We start from the raw sequence: 16,161 nt of genomic DNA on the forward strand, positions 1-16,161 counted from the left end.
ATTTTTGATTTCTACAAATCAGGTTGATTGATAAAACTTGGAAACAAAATCATTGCATAGTTGTAAGAAATTTATTTTTGATTTCATTTTTGATTTCTACACTTTAGATTGGTTGGTTTTGTTGATTGAGTGGAAACAAAATGTGAGTATTGATTGATATTTAGAGCCGTTTGAAAAGGTTATTGAAAGTAGAAATAACGGGGAGATGAATTTTACATTTCAATTTCAAGAATCAATATTTAAATTTATTATTTCACAAATCAGGTTATAAGTAAGTTATTTATTAAAAATTAGAATATACTGTAATTTCTCCCTCTCCTCCACTCTCTCCTCTCTACACGCTGTTTCTACCCCCTTTTCCTCTTTCTACCATTTGAGTTAGCAGCGCCGACGATCTCATGACGGTAGTAGAGGCTGTAATGGATGAGCCCACAGAAATAACGAAGATCGACTGGCTGACGGATCCTTTGACTTGAGTCATGCATGATGAATTAGGTTTTCGGCTATCCATTTCCTCCTTTCGATAATTTTTATGTAGAAACTGATCTTTCAATTTCGATTTTGGGTTTTGTTGAGGAAAAATAATGAAACGACTTGTCCGGCTTTAGATCTGGCTGTCTTCAGTGGTTGTAGATGAGTCAGAGGCGGTGGCGGTGTGATGTTGTGTTGGTATTGATGGTGATCATGGTTTGATAGAGATGATAATTTTGGATTTGATGTGGTGGCAATGGCGGTTGTGATGGCAACAGTAGGTATGGTAACGAGTTGGGTTTGCGATGGGGTGGGTAACCGGGGTAATTTCCCGCGGGTACTTTTAAATTTAGTCATGTCAAATGGCCAATTTTCCACTTTAAAAAAAAAAAATTTGACATTCACCACATGACCTATTTTCGTGTAAAAGACAAAAATACCGTTAAATGAGTTATATAATTACAAAAATAGAAATATGTTAAAAAGATCAAAATATCCTTAAATTACAAATTAAAATTCAAACACCTTTCAATTGAGATTTGAAAACGAAATCACTCTTTTTATCAGTTTACTCTAACACGATAAAAACTCTTTCATTTTTCATCCACTTCAACTTCAAAAATTCATAAACTTATCAGTTATCAACCTCAACAAAAATATTTCGTTAAATTTCAGCACTTTAATTCGGTAAGTATCTTTTCCTAATATTTAATTTTTTTTTATTGAAATCGTATATTTTTTTAAATGGTAGAGAAAATAATATTAGAATCGAAGTGAAGGCATATGTTTAGTAATTAAATATACGTTTCAAATAAATAATCGAAATAGAGTAATTAAATATGAAATAAATAATATACATTTTAAGACAATTAAAATATTTAATTATGGAAACAATTAATATAATTAATTGAAAAAATACTTAAATGAAAAATTGAATAAATATTATTTGATCATGGTTCCTCCCCCGGGAAATCTGAACAATATTTTGCCGTTTTACCAGCATTGGATTTTAAATCACCTGAAAAGATTGTGATTTTCATTCAAATTCTTCTTATTGCATACAAAAATGTTGAGTTTCGTTTTAATTGTACTGATTCTTTTTTTATCACTAATTGTGTTCTATAGGGTAAAAAACTATGGAACACTTCCAGAACAACGAGCTTGAGTACGTTTTTTATGATTACTATGATGTCGCTGATAATTGTTTAATTCGTAATGCAGATATGACAAAAACATGTGTCCCAATCTGTTACTTCGACGAATTTTAAAGGAAAGAAAATGGTTAATGGGAATAGAAATGAACGAGTGAATGAGAAGGGGTTGCTGCTATTTCGATAACAAAAAATACATCATTTACGAAAATGTACAATGAAATACAAAACATGCTTAACGTCGATTCATCTCAGTACGATATGGAATTGTGATTTTTATTTCAAAAGCATTCAATAATTTCGATTCCACCTTTGAAAGTTACTTCTGAAGTGCAAATAAAACATGTAATTCAATTGAACTAAAGTCGAAAGACAACTCCTATTTGCGTAACTTTGTTGAAGAAAAATGTCCCCAAGGGTGAACACAAAATTTTCGATGGAGAGGATCGTAACGAGAATGATTTTTGGGATACTATTAAGATTGCTCTTGAGGATGATGTGGTTATTCCCAAGATAGTTGCTACTCATCATGATATCACCGTTACACAAAGGATTTACGAAGAAGTTTAAGACAACGAGGATGAAAGGTCATTTACAAATCAAGATTTGATTGCTTTATCCAGACAGAGACATGAGTCTGGTGGGAGTTCACATGCTGGGCTTAGTACACGGTCTTCTAATTGTTCGCGTGTAGTTTTTGATGATGAAAATTTACATGTCGATCAATTGTTTGACACGAAAAGAGATTTGCAAGAAGCTATGCACCGAATTGCAATGAAACATAATTTTGAGTTTAAGGTAAAAAAAATTAAACAAGTCTACATACACAATTATTTGTGTGGACAACAATTGCAGTTGTCGTTTGAGAGCGACAAAGATGGACACAAATGAGTTCTTTGTAATTCGCAAGTATGCGCGGGAATATACTTGTGAAGTGGGTATTCATCAAAATGATCACAGGAAAACTCGATCATGGTTTATTGATCGACAGATAATGCACAAGTTTCAGAACCCACGGACGATTTACAGACCTACAGATATAATCAACGACATCCGTCGGGGTGGTTATGAGTTATCAGAAGGCTTGGAAGGCAAAAGAATGTGCATTGAAAGATTTAATGGGTTCGACAGAGGAGAGTTATGCCAAATTGGCCAGGTATTGCCAAAACATGGTGAGAACTAATTCTGACTCGGCGTTTTTTTATTGAAACTGATGGGTAGAATCGCTTCAAGTATTTTTTTATGGCTTTTGGACAATGCATTAGAGGTTTTCGAAATGCGATGCGACCTCTAATTTTAGTTGATGGTACAGTCCTAAAGGCTAGATATGAAGGGAAGTTGATTATTACTACATGTGAAGATGTCAACATCCAAATTTACCCTCTTGCATTTGGTATTGTAAATGGAGAGACTGATCTATCAATGTGTTGGTTTTTCACGAAGCTGAGAGAAGTAATTGGGGACATTGAGAACCTTGCATTTGTGACTGACCAGGGACAGTCAATAATAAATGGTATAGCCGAAGTTTTTCCGGAAGAATATCATGGTTATTGCATGTACCACATTCAGGGCAACCTGAAGACTAGGTACTGGGCAGTGACATTGTTGCATTGTTTAGGAGAGCTGCAGAAGCTTACAGCTTTGAAGAGTTTATGAAGTTCATGGGCGAAATAGAACATAAATCAGAAAGTGCATAGGAATATCTATCAAATATGGGGGTCGAACATTGGGCACGGTCACATTTTTCAGGACGTCGATACAACATGATGACGTCGAATGATGCGGAGTCGCTCAATGCATTATTCAAGAAGGATCGAGAGTTACCAATTATCGCAATGATTGAATATATTTGTAGCAAGTTGCAACAGTGATTTTATGACCGACGTGAAGAATCCCAGAATTGCACGAGTGTGCTAGCTCCGGCGCAGGAAAATCGACTATTCAAAACTCTGGAAGTGACAAAAGCTCTATTTGTGGAACCACTAGATCAATTTCGCTTCTCCGTGAGATGCGCGCGTAATGTTGGATACATTGTGGACTTGAATGACAATACTTGCACGTGTAGACAATTTCAGTTTGAGAGTTTTCCATGTGCGTATGCTGTCGCAGTGGCTATGTATAGAGGATTTCCACCATACAACTTATACAGTCATTATTACATGGCTGATTTTTGGAGAGCAGCGTATGCCGAAACTATATTTCCTCTACCAAATGAAGTCAAGTGGGAAGTTCCTGATTATATTGTAGCACTTAATAATTTGTTGCCACCTGAAGTTCCACCGCGTACCCTGGTTGTAGACGAACGTCTAGAATACCATTTACAGGAGAGTTTCCACAATCGCGTAAGTGCGGGAGGTGTGGCGCTATAGAACATACACGTTGATTTTGTACAAGTCAGATCCCACTAAACAATGACTCGACGGATGTGCAGTCTCTATATAAATCATATGTATTCTCTATTTGTGAGATATTTTTGATTTTCTCAATTTAAATCGAATGTAATTTTAATCACATTGTTTAATTACTCCTTTTAACAGCATATTTAAATAAAAAAATAGGATTGATTTAAATATTGCGATTTAATAATTGATATATTGCAGCAGTTAAATATTTAATTGGTTATGTATAATTGGTTAAGTTTTTCTTTAATTAATTATATTAATTGGTTAAGTAAAAAATTAATTATTTCATATTTAATTTATTTCGATTATTTATTTGAATAAAAATAATAGCACTTATTTGTAGTTTTCGTTTAAGTATTTCTTTCATTAATTATCTTCATTTGACACGTATATTTGATTATTTATATTCCTTTAAAAATTATATTTCGTTAATTATCTTAATGTGTATATTGTTTATTTAATATTTGATTACTATATTTCGATTACTTATGTAAATTAAAATAATAATATTTTGTTTTTTTTCTTTTAATACAAGTGAGACAACGATATATATTAACTGATAATATGGAGAGATTACAGACACAACAACAATGTAAATTAAAATAATAATATTTTGTTAATTAAATATTTAAAAAAATTATTACATTACAACACGAATCATACTGAAGTAAACAATATTTACATTTCAATAAAATAATATACAATGCACTAAGGATCACAGTTATATTCATACAAGTCACAAGCTAATTTATGCCTCTACATATCAATCCAAGACTGATTTATTGTATCAACATTGCGACTAATGCTCAAAAACTTTATGTACATTATTGCAAATAAGCCACAGTCGCCCCTGCAACCGAAGAAGAATATATTAATTCGATAACATATAACTGAAAATTAAATCTTAAAATTAAAAAGATTTAAATCCTTACGATCTTTCTTGTTTTGCCGTTGTCATGTTCCGCACAATGTCTAATCTATCATTTACTTGAATCATCGCATGACTAGCCATCATGGGCATGATCACAACCATTGGCTTCAGTTAACTTCGTGTCAGACAACTATGATCAGAGTTGTACACATACATAGTGGAATTAACAAATACGATCTCCACTGAAAAACAGTGTGAGTTCGCAATCACTGGAATGTACATGTGTACAATCCGTCCCCGTCCACGGCTTTTCGCACCTCGATTGTAGCCCAATCACCCACTCTAGCATGTACTCAGATAGAACATATTCATTCCCATTGCTTAGGAGCTCGTGATGCTCAATATCTATGATACGAACAAACTCAGAGCTCGGGATAACTCGACTAGGACTATTATAAGATCTCGGATATCTCTGAGCCCGATCGCGTAACAATTCCATAGCCAAGTCGATATGTTGAAACAAAAAAACACTAACAAAAAAGATAGAGTTGTTTAAGTAAATGAACCAACAAATTCTATAAATATAATAAATGGAAACTCAAAAAACTTAAATTATCGGTGAGCCAAGCTGAGGTCTTCAGTACATCTTCGAACTACTTTTTAGCGTTAGGCACGGTCATACAGCCGATGGTATAACTATCTCTGAAAAATGAAAAAAAGTTATGAAAAATACAAAAAAAAGAGTAGCAAAATCATAAAATACTTACTCGGACTTAAGAGATTTGAACCAATCATCGAACGCCTTCTGTCTGATCGGGTCGACGTCGCGAAAAAGATTGGGGAACGTCCCATCCACAAACCCCCTTCTCTTCGCCCCGGCCGTGTATGAGGAAACGATGTACTGTGACGGTAATCTTGATCTCTTACCGACCATCAGCTCTAACGCGTCATTAGCACGTTTCTTACCCTTCGGTACCTTCGTCGCCCCCTCTGACACGAATACTACATCGTCATCCGTCATCTCTGGCATCCTCTCGTCCTCCGCAACCCCCTCATCTACCTCTACTACCACCTCTGGTGACTCCTCCGCGACCTCTTCGATCACCCCCTCCGGCACTCTTGTCTCTCCCTCCGGCACCCCTAGCCCTCCCTCCACTCCCTCTATCTCGACCTCCTCCGGCACCTCCACCCCGGCCTCCTCTGGCACCTCCAACCCGACCTCCACCCTCCCTCCCGGCCTCCGATACCGAATAAAAAAACTCATTGAATTCTGTGGTCGTTGCCCACCAATCTCGATGAACACCAGTCTCCCCGACACTCCCTCTGACAGAACCTCAGAAGCCTGCTACATCGCCTCGAAGTGCTGCAACCTCAGTATGAAGGTCTCCTATATCTCGTAGTGCTACTACCTCTGTTGTAAAATCCCGTCGCAGCACCCCTATCTCCTCTCGTAGTGCTACTACCTCTGTCGTAAAATCACGTCGCATCATTCCCAGCTCCTCTCTTATACCAGTCATGCGTGCAAAGAAATCATCTGAATGACGGGTCTGACTGGGTGTAGGCGATCCACGTGGAAGGTGGGGGTGCGGGAGACGGAGATCTCCTCGGAGAATGTGATAATGGCGGTAGAGGTGATCTCATCGGTGGAGGCGACGAAAATTTCCTACGTGGAAGTGCTCGTCGTTCTACTGGATGACGCTCCTACACAGAGAAGACAATTAATATTAATAATCCACACATGAATATTATAAATCAGAATAAATAATGATCTTAAATAAATGTACCCTATTTCTATCCGGAACGGACTCAAACACTGGATCGTTTTCAGTAGGTCAAACATGTAATTCACGTATATATATTTGATCCTCCTCTTCCATCGAAACAACCAACTCAGCATGAATTTCGAGCTGACATATCATATTTCAACATGTTAACGAGCATGTATTGAGCGGAGTTAATGTACGTACAATATAAATTGCAAATATATAGTACTCACCTGAGAATCGTCGAGGATAGCTGTCAAATCTTTAGCCGATGGCTTCTCATGTGCTCACCAATGAAGCATTCGTGGGTACCTGGTCTCCCTTCTGATCGCCTATTTGCTACCTAAAGCAGGGATAGCTTCATATGCCCACAACTGCAACAATTACAAAAAAAAATAAAAAATTATACATTTAATAAAAAAGTTTAACACGCATTATGTTAAGCTGAATATTTACCTGCAAAGCCATGCAAAAGCCATATACATCATATTTGCGGTCGCCCCTCTCCGATTTTGGCATAGTATGTACCCTCCTGAATACGTGGAGAATATCGGTATAACATCTCCGAACCCATGGAAAGCTGTTGAAAGCATCGATGTCATCAACAACATCCAATGAAAAAAGGTTAATCGACGTCCTACGATATCGACACCTCAATATACTCTTCAGTATATACACCAATCCTAGCTTCATCTTGTCTAACATGTGATCGCATCTCCTAAATGCGTCCTCTTAACTGTGGTGGTGTAACCAGCCATTTACCTCCAAAATATAAATCCAATAACCTTTTATTTGGTATAATACAGGCTCTCGCATCTTCTTCTCCAATACATCTCAAGCCTGTAATGAGGGCAAATTCAAGGATCGAGAATCTCGATATCTTCTCGTCCCCCATAGCAAAATAAAGCTGATTGCCATCGACTGATTTAAACAGCCGGAGTAATAAAGAATCAATAATCTGTCCGGAGAACTGCACGTCCTTCAACGGATAGAAGGACCATAAAGACGATCGATGGAGTATGTCGATGTGTTCCTCATCCAACCCCTCAATCACCGTCGTATAGCTGGAAAAGTTACAATACGTCGTAACTTTTCCCAAATGATCTCTCAGATCATTGTCCATATGATATTCCATCCTACAAAAATAATACATGTTAAAACCATATACAAGAGATTATAAATAAAATATTGTATCTTCAAATTTAACCAATCAGATTTCATATTAATAAAGTAATAAATAGATTCATCCAATCACATATTAAAACAGTTAAACAAAAAAATTCTCACATATTTGATTATTTAATATTTTTTTAAAAATTATATTTCGTTAATTATCTGAATATATATATTATTTATTTCATATTTAATTATTCTATTTCGATTATTTATTTGAATAAAAATAATAATATTTAATTCGATTTTTCATTTTACTATTTCTTTAATTAATTATCTTAATTAGTTAAGTAAGAAAATTATTATTCAATTTAATTTATTCTTTAAATATTTCGTTAATTACGTATATTATTCATTTCATATTTAATTATTCTATTTCGATTATTTATTTGAATAAAAATAATAATATTTAACTCGATTTTTCAGTTTACTATTTCTTTAATTAATCATATTAACTGGTTAAGTAAGAAAATTATTATTCAATTTAATTTATTCTTTAAATATTTCGTTAATTATGTATATTATTCATTTAATATTTAATTATTCTATTTCGATTATTTATTTGAATAAAAATAATAATATTTAATTCAATTTTTCATTTCACTATTTATTTAATTAATTATCTTAATTCGATAAGTAAAAAAATATTATTCAATTTAATTTATTTTTTAAATATTTCGTTAATTATGTATATTATTCATTTCATATTTAATTATTCTATTTCGATTATTTATTTGAATAAAAATAATAATATTTAATTCAATTTTTCATTTTACTATTTCTTTAATTAATTATCTTAATTGGTTAATTATTCAATTTAATTTATTCTTTAAATATTTCGTTAATTATATATATTATTCATTTCATATTTAATTATTCTATTTAGATTATTTATTTGAATAAAAATAATAATATTTAATTCAATTTTTCATTTCACTATTTCTTTAATTAATTATCTTAATTCGATAAGTAAAAAAATATTATTCAATTTCATTTATTCTTTAAATATTTCGTTAATTATGTATATTATTCATTTCATATTTAATTATTCTATTTTGATTATTTATTTGAATAAAAATAATAATATTTAATTCGATTTTTCATTTAACCATTTCTTTAATTAATTATCTTAATTAGTTAAGTAAGAAAATTATTATTCAATTTCACTTATTCTTTAAATATTTCGTTAATTATGTATATTATTGATTTCATATTTAATTACTCTATTTCGATTATTTATTTGAATAAAAATATATTAATATTTTCATTTAAGTATTTCTTTAATTAATTATATTAATTGTTTCCATAATTAATTATTTTAATTGTCTTGAAATGTATATTATTTATTTCATATATTTAATTACTAAACATATATTTATTATTAAACATATATTTATTATTTATTTCATATTTAATTATATTTTTAACATAAAAATTAAAATAAATTCAGGGAAAAAAAAGGAACCATTGTCGGGTCTGGACCCGGACCATATGGCCCGCAATGGGCTGGAGCTCGCCGGAAAACTCCATTCCGGCGAGTTCCATCTCATTTTTTCAGTTTTTCTAACATTTCAACCTCAAATTCAATCTTTTTTTCCATTTTAACCATAAAAAATTGAATTTAACTCATATTCAAATCCTAAACATTCAAACTTTCACATATTCAAAGAAATTATTATAGAAAACATGTCTAACCTTCCAGAAAATGGCGTTCTCCAGCTGATCGAGGTGCGTCCAGTCTTGGTCGAAGTAGGTCAGGTCCGGATTGTCCATACGCTGCGGATTCAGACTAGTTTTTCCTTTTTTTTTCTCCTCTTTTCTCTCTCTATGAAACTCTTCTCTTCTTTGCAAATGAGGAGAGTATTTTCGATCAAAGAGATTTTCTTTACATTTTTTTTTATTACAAAAAATTTGGTCAAAGGCCCTTATGGAAAAGTGGGCGGGTGGGACAGCCATTAGCCACCATTTCCCGCCCCCTTAAGCGGGTCCTTGTCTCACTTTAATTAATTATTTCTAAAAGTTAAATTATTCAAATATATTGGATAAATTAAGATTTTTATTATTTATCATAATCTTTAGATAATCTTAGTTATCTTTTTTTTATTAGAATTAAAGAAATTTCGTGGAATTTTCCATTTAAAGTATTAAATTCTTAAAAAAAAAAAATTAACGTGGTAGGGTAGGGTGGAGCGGGATGGGTGTTACCGTATCCTCCTCGTGGCGAAATTGCCCAATCCAAATTCGCCCAGAATCCCCGATTAAGCGGGTATCAAGTTTGACGGATTTTTTTGGCCAACCCTATAGGATAGACTATTATATGGTTTTGGGGTGGTTTGCAAATGGTTGTAGTAGTGATGATGCTAGCGGTACTAGTGAGGTGCTGCTGGTGGCGATAGTATGGCAGTGGTGGTCACAAATGGTGATGTAGGTGGTGTAGGTATAGAGGTGCTACTGGTCACATGTTTATTTGTATAGGTCACAGATCCTTTATTACAAGTCTTAATTTAGTTGTCAAAGTTTAATGTGCAATTATAACATGTCACGTGTCATATGTATCAATTCACATGTCATTGTGCTTAGGTCATAGATCAATGTTTCAGATCAAATATAACCGGTTGCATTTTAGATTCACAAGTCACACTTCATACATAACAAGTTATATTGTATAGGTCACGGATCAAAATTAACTGATCAGAGATAAGATGTCACATGTCTTTATGCAATGATAACAAGTTAGAGATTCAAGTTCGCATTTCACAATTTATGTTATAAGTCACATGTGACAATCCATAGATCACAAGTCATATTGCATAAGTAACAGATCAATATTCATATGTCACAAATTCAAGAGAACCGATCACGGGCCATTGGATCAACGCTACAAGTAACAAATTACGTGTCTCAGGTCATAGGTAAAATTTCACAAGTCGCATGTCATAGTGCGTGGATCACATATCCATATCAATAGGTCACGGATCACAGAAACTGGTCATATGCCTAATCAATATCATATGTAACAATTTAACAATAGAAAAGTTCCCCACCACAATTACTAAGAAGCAAGTCAATCGTCATCTAAGTTCAAAAAACCACAGCAAAAAACCTCTAGGAAAACAACAATTGCCACCATTTTCAAGGCTCGCAAATGAGCCTTGACGTTATAGAAAACATCAGAGTAACCACCACAGGAATTTGAGATACTAGCGATATAATAGGTTTTTATCATTTTACCAGTGGACACATTCAGCCTATTAAAGTCGAGACCAGAACCTTTCACAACTTCAAGCAAAGGGGTAAAAATACTTAAAACTGACAATGGATTTAGAGTTCAACAATTTCTGTAAGGAATGTGGGATTTTGAGACGTAGGACTACAACATATATACCATAGCAAATAGTTTGCTATACTCTTAATACGAACACTAATCAATCGAATTCCAAGATTGAGGTTTTCTAACAACCTAACCTTGAGATGAGGAAATACACGAAAATAGCTCTTCCACTGTAGTAAAATTTGACATTGGCCTTTAACCCATTAAATGAATTAAAAAAAAAAGTAAGTTAAAAAAAAAATTTCACAGTAAAAGGCCATTTTACCCTTCACACTGTTTGAAAATCTCTGACCGACCGACCGACATCGACTCCAGAAACTTCACCGACCGACCGACATCGACTCCAGAAACTTGACCGACCGACACCGACACCACTGGCAACGACCATCATCTACATCGAAAATAAAATAACCGGTTAGTTTTCATCACTTTTCTCCAGTTAATGCGGTTCATGTGCAAGTTTATAGCATTTTCCTTACTAATTTCGGTTTAATTAGATCCATGGGCATAAGTAGTTAGATTGTGGGCATGTGAGAGTGTGAAAAATGTGGATTATTACATTTTTTTGGAGCTCAGTGGTCGGGAATGGCGATTTTCGGCTGATTCCCGGCCACGGTCGGTTAACAGTCGGCTTACCCGACTGTTAATAGTCGGGTAAACCGACTGTTAACAGTCTGGGTTAGTCTGGGCCGACTGTTAACGGCCCAGACTGTATATAAATTTTAAATTTTTTATTTGATTAAATAGTAATTATGTTATTTATTTATTTAACTTTTTATCATTTTCAATATAATATAATAATTGAAATATTGTAAAATTAACAATGTTGATTCTTTTTTTTATGAAATTATCTTTAATTTATTTTTTCAAATTTATTTAAATAATATGAATAGTCTTTACATTTTAAAAAACGTAAAGTAATTATTTATTTAATTTTTATATTTGTCTTTTATATAACTTAATAATTGAAATATTCTAAAATTAACAATGTTGATTCTTTTTTTTTAATGATATAATCTTTAATTTATTTTTTCAAATTTATTTAAATAATATAAATGGACTTTACATTTTTTGAAAAAATGTAAAGTAATTATTTATTTAATTTTTATATTTGTCTTTTATATAATTTAATAATTGAAATATTCTAAAATTAACAATTTTGTGTTGTTCCTTTTTTTTTTTTATGAAATAATCTTTAATTTATTTTTTCAAATTTATTTAAATAATATAAATAGTCTTTACATTTTTCGAAAATGTATTTAATTTGAAATTTTTTGTTTGTAAATATATTTTCCAAATAATAATTATTTTATTTAATTATTTAATTTTTATAATTTCTTTTTTTATATAATTTAATAACTAAATACATAATATTGTTCGAAATTAACAATTTGTTTTGTTCCTTTTATTGTTCTTTTATGAAAATCTTTGATTTTTTTTCAATTTATTTAAATAATATTTATATTCTTTAGTTTGCACTTCTATGTCGGCTTCTGAGGCCAGTCGACGGCGATTCCCTCCAGTTCGACCTCAGGGGCAAGGTCGTCAGTTTCTCGATATTTGAGTTTACATTGATCGCTGGACTAAGGATTACGGGCGACGATGCAGTCATGGAGAGAAGCAATAGGCTGTATGAGACGTACTTCCAGGGACATGGGTCGGTGCTTCTACCCGACTTGATGGTCGCGATCAGGGGGTGTGACCATATGCTAGATAGATTGAAGTTTGGGCTGGTCTACATCCTCGAGAGTGTGATGAGATGTCATCACAAGAAGACTATCATCGACATTTTTCATTTGCAAGTTGTTGACGACATCGATGCGTTCAACAACTATCCGTGGGGCCGAAAATGCTTCGAAGACACCGTACATATGTTCACCAGATCGCACTCGAGGCCCAGGGGGTCGATGCGTAAATACGATACATATGGATTGCCGTTAGCGGTGCAGGTAAATATTTAATATAATCAAAGTTAAAATTTTAGTGTATTACATTGATGCTTAATAAGTGTATGCGTTACAGATTTGGGTGTATGAGACAGTTCTTGTACTAGGGGCCCGCCTTGCGTAGTGAGGGGAGACACGCTGTCCTTGGATGCATCATTGGAGATCATCGCGAGCAGAGGGATGTCCCACTGGGAAGCAGTTATCAACCCTCCTCGACAATCCTCAGGTAAGTATTATGCATTTGTGATTTATATTATACGTAGTTTAAAATTTTGTTTACATGATCGTTAAGTAGTTGAAATGTCAATATGTCAGCTTGAAGTTATACCTGAATTGACGCCATCGATGGAAGAGGAGGCTCGAGGTCTTGTGCGGGATTTAGGCGTTCCGCACACCTCAGACGAGGAGATGTCTGATTTGAGCTTGGACCGATATTGGGTATGTGAATGAAATATAATTTATTGAATATCATCGACGTATAAATTTATTGAATAATTTTTCATTTTATTTATGTAGGAGGGCGGTCTAGCTGATCGACGATCACCTCCGCCGAGGGCATTACCACCACCATTGGCATCACCTCCGTCGAGAGTATCGTCCCCGCCATTGGCATCACCCCCGTCGAGGCATCACCGTCGCAAGTGGCATCACCTTCGCCGGGGCCATCGCCGCCGCCATTGGCATCACCTCCGTCCAGACACTTCCCTCGTGTGTCTCCGAGGCACAGTGATGATTTGTATGCCCGTTTGACTGGATTTATAGCGGAGGAGGTCGGCTCGCTACGACGAGATTTGACGGAGAGGGTCGATGATCTGGGACGAGAGTTGACAGGGAGGGTCGACGATCTGGCAGGGAGGGTTGACTATCTGACAGGGAGGGTCGACGATATGGGACGAGAGTTGACAGGGAGGGTTGACGATCTATCCCATGAGTTGGAATACTACAGTCTTCCGTTGTCGACCTTCAGGATACAGTAGCGGCGCTTAGAGGAGATTTAGCCTGCAGACGATGGGGGGACAGAGGGGATGGCGGAGATCATGATCGAGAGGGTGGCAGAGATGGTGATGGAGAGGGGGGTCACCCACATTTTTGGCATGATGAGACATTGGAGTCATTGTGGTTGTCTATGGAGGGGGTGGCCCCGATGGGGATAGGAGAGGGGACTACGGAGGGGGTGGCCCCAACGGGAGGGGCGGAGGAGGTGGCGATGGAGGGGGAGGCCCCTACGGGAGGGGCGGAGGAGGTGGCCCCAGAGGTCGAGAGGACACCCAGCGTGATTGAGGGTAAGAGACATGCTGTTGACGAGACGGAGCAGGTGGTCGGTAAGAAGTTGAGAGTGCCGTCACAGTATGTTGTTTCCCCCTTCACGGCTGAGGCGAAGAGGAGGACGTTCATCGATGGGACGTACCTGAACTTATTCAGAGAGGTGGACAATGCCAAGTGGAAAGCGTTCGAGACAGAGTGGAGGAGAATTATCCCCGGGTAAGTATTGTATGATTTTAATAAAGCACTGTACGCTAACTCGTCTACGCTTATTTTAACATTTCCCTCTTTTTTACAGAGTTAGCCGCACGATAGGACAAAGGACAGTTTCGGACCCTTACAAGTGGTTCCACGATATCACCACTGCGGGAGCTTGGTTCGCTGACGATGTAAGTGAACTATTCATTTCGTGTTTTTTATGTATATGTAACCTTGTATTTATTAAATGAATAACTCATATTTTTTTGGTATTTCCTGCTGCAACACATCAACCTAGCCATGGACTTGCTGCGAGATCGAGCTCAAAGACACCCAAAATCATTTGATGTCCATGGTCGAGTCATATTAAACACCGAGTTCCTGGGTGCCGTACCATAGAGTATCAGTCGCTTGAACTTATGGGTAACGAGTACACGGTGCCAAAATATATGCTCGAGTGGGTGATAGGACTGTCATCGAGTGTCGGGGGAAAATCATGGGAGGGTTGTACACATATGTACATTCCAGCGTGCATCAATAAACACTATGTTACGCTAGAGATCGTTTTTGCTAACTCGATTATATATGTGTACGACCCAAATCATTCATGTTTGACACAAGGCCAGTTGGAGCAAAACTTGGAGTCCGTGGCTGTAATTGTTCCTATGATGGCAAGACGAGTGGGGATAAATGTACAGGACAGATTGCAGATCGTTCGGAATACGACGACAGCGAGACAGTCCGTAAGGTAAGTGTTTGAACTTTGTTGTTTTCATCTTTCAGATTTAATTTTTATTTACACAGTACTGAACTGATTCATTCTCATTCAATTACAGCGGCGACTGCGGCATATTTGCCATTAAGTACGTTGAATTTTTAAGTATAGGACATAAGGTTGATGGAATCAACCAGTCGTGGATACAGAACTGGAGGAAGAAGCTAGCATGTGTTCGAATTTAATGCTGACCCGTAAATTTCATTTATATATATGTAACATTTCAATTGTAAATTTATTTATTTTTGTAATTATGAAATAATTGTAAATTTGTGTTCAATGTATATAACATTTCAATTGTAAATTTAATTATTTTTGTAATTATGAAATAATTGTAAATTTGTTTTCAATGTATATAATATTCAAATTGGAAATTTAATTATTTTTGTAATTATGAAATAATTGTAAATTTGTGTCAATGTATATAACATTCAAATTGGAAATTTAATTATTTTTTATTATTTTACCCGTATGCCGAGTATGGAACTATTTTTTTCATATGAATCATTATAAATACCATTTATAGAGAATAAATATTGAATATGGAAGATTTATAAATAACAAATATTGAACAGTGTAAAGTAAAACGAAATATTATTCATTTCACGTACCTGTCTAGTCGTCATTTAGGGGAATTTGACTGGTACAAAATTGCCGAGTATGCCCTACGGCTTTGCACCGGCCACACCTACGCGATCGAGGAAACTCTCCGGTAGATGGTATTCTAGATGTACTTGGACGTCCAGGACCACGCGGTTCAACTGCTGGTGGTAACAAATTATGAAATGGGAGAATGTGCTCGGGAACTTCCCACTCG

General features: G+C 35.1%; 2 protein-coding genes and 1 long non-coding RNA gene across 3 annotated transcripts in view; all 3 read left to right on the forward strand.

Moving 5' to 3' along the window:
• Positions 1-3,334: 3,334 nt before the first annotated feature.
• On the forward strand, positions 3,335-3,991 carry LOC111392877. Its single transcript, XM_023018285.1, has 2 exons — positions 3,335-3,454; positions 3,521-3,991. The coding sequence occupies exons 1-2, from the start codon at positions 3,335-3,337 to the stop codon at positions 3,989-3,991; spliced, it is 591 nt and encodes a 196-aa protein (XP_022874053.1).
• An 11,276-nt stretch (positions 3,992-15,267) lies between these two features.
• LOC111394057 lies at positions 15,268-15,501 on the forward strand. Its single transcript, XR_002702544.1, has 2 exons — positions 15,268-15,317; positions 15,406-15,501. It is a non-coding gene; the product is annotated as an uncharacterized LOC111394057 (long non-coding RNA).
• A 503-nt stretch (positions 15,502-16,004) lies between these two features.
• Positions 16,005-16,161, forward strand: part of LOC111392886 (ubiquitin-like-specific protease 1A) — an 11,184-nt gene continuing 11,027 nt past the window's right edge. Inside the window, exon 1 of the mRNA XM_023018297.1 lies at positions 16,005-16,063. Coding sequence (XP_022874065.1) covers positions 16,005-16,063 — 59 coding nt within the window. The remainder of the gene's footprint in view (positions 16,064-16,161) is intronic.

The sequence above is a fragment of the Olea europaea genome, chromosome 4, assembly GCF_002742605.1.
Source record: "Olea europaea var. sylvestris chromosome 4, O_europaea_v1, whole genome shotgun sequence".
Taxonomy (NCBI): domain Eukaryota; kingdom Viridiplantae; phylum Streptophyta; class Magnoliopsida; order Lamiales; family Oleaceae; genus Olea; species Olea europaea.

Bases quoted from the DNA above. Each gene is read 5' to 3' on its own strand.
- LOC111392877 (XM_023018285.1), top strand. From the start codon at position 3,335: ATGGGGGTCGAACATTGGGCACGGTCACATTTTTCAGGACGTCGATAC. The intron at 3,455-3,520 runs GCAATGATTGAA...GAAGAATCCCAG, and splicing joins ATCGAGAGTTACCAATTATC to AATTGCACGAGTGTGCTAGC.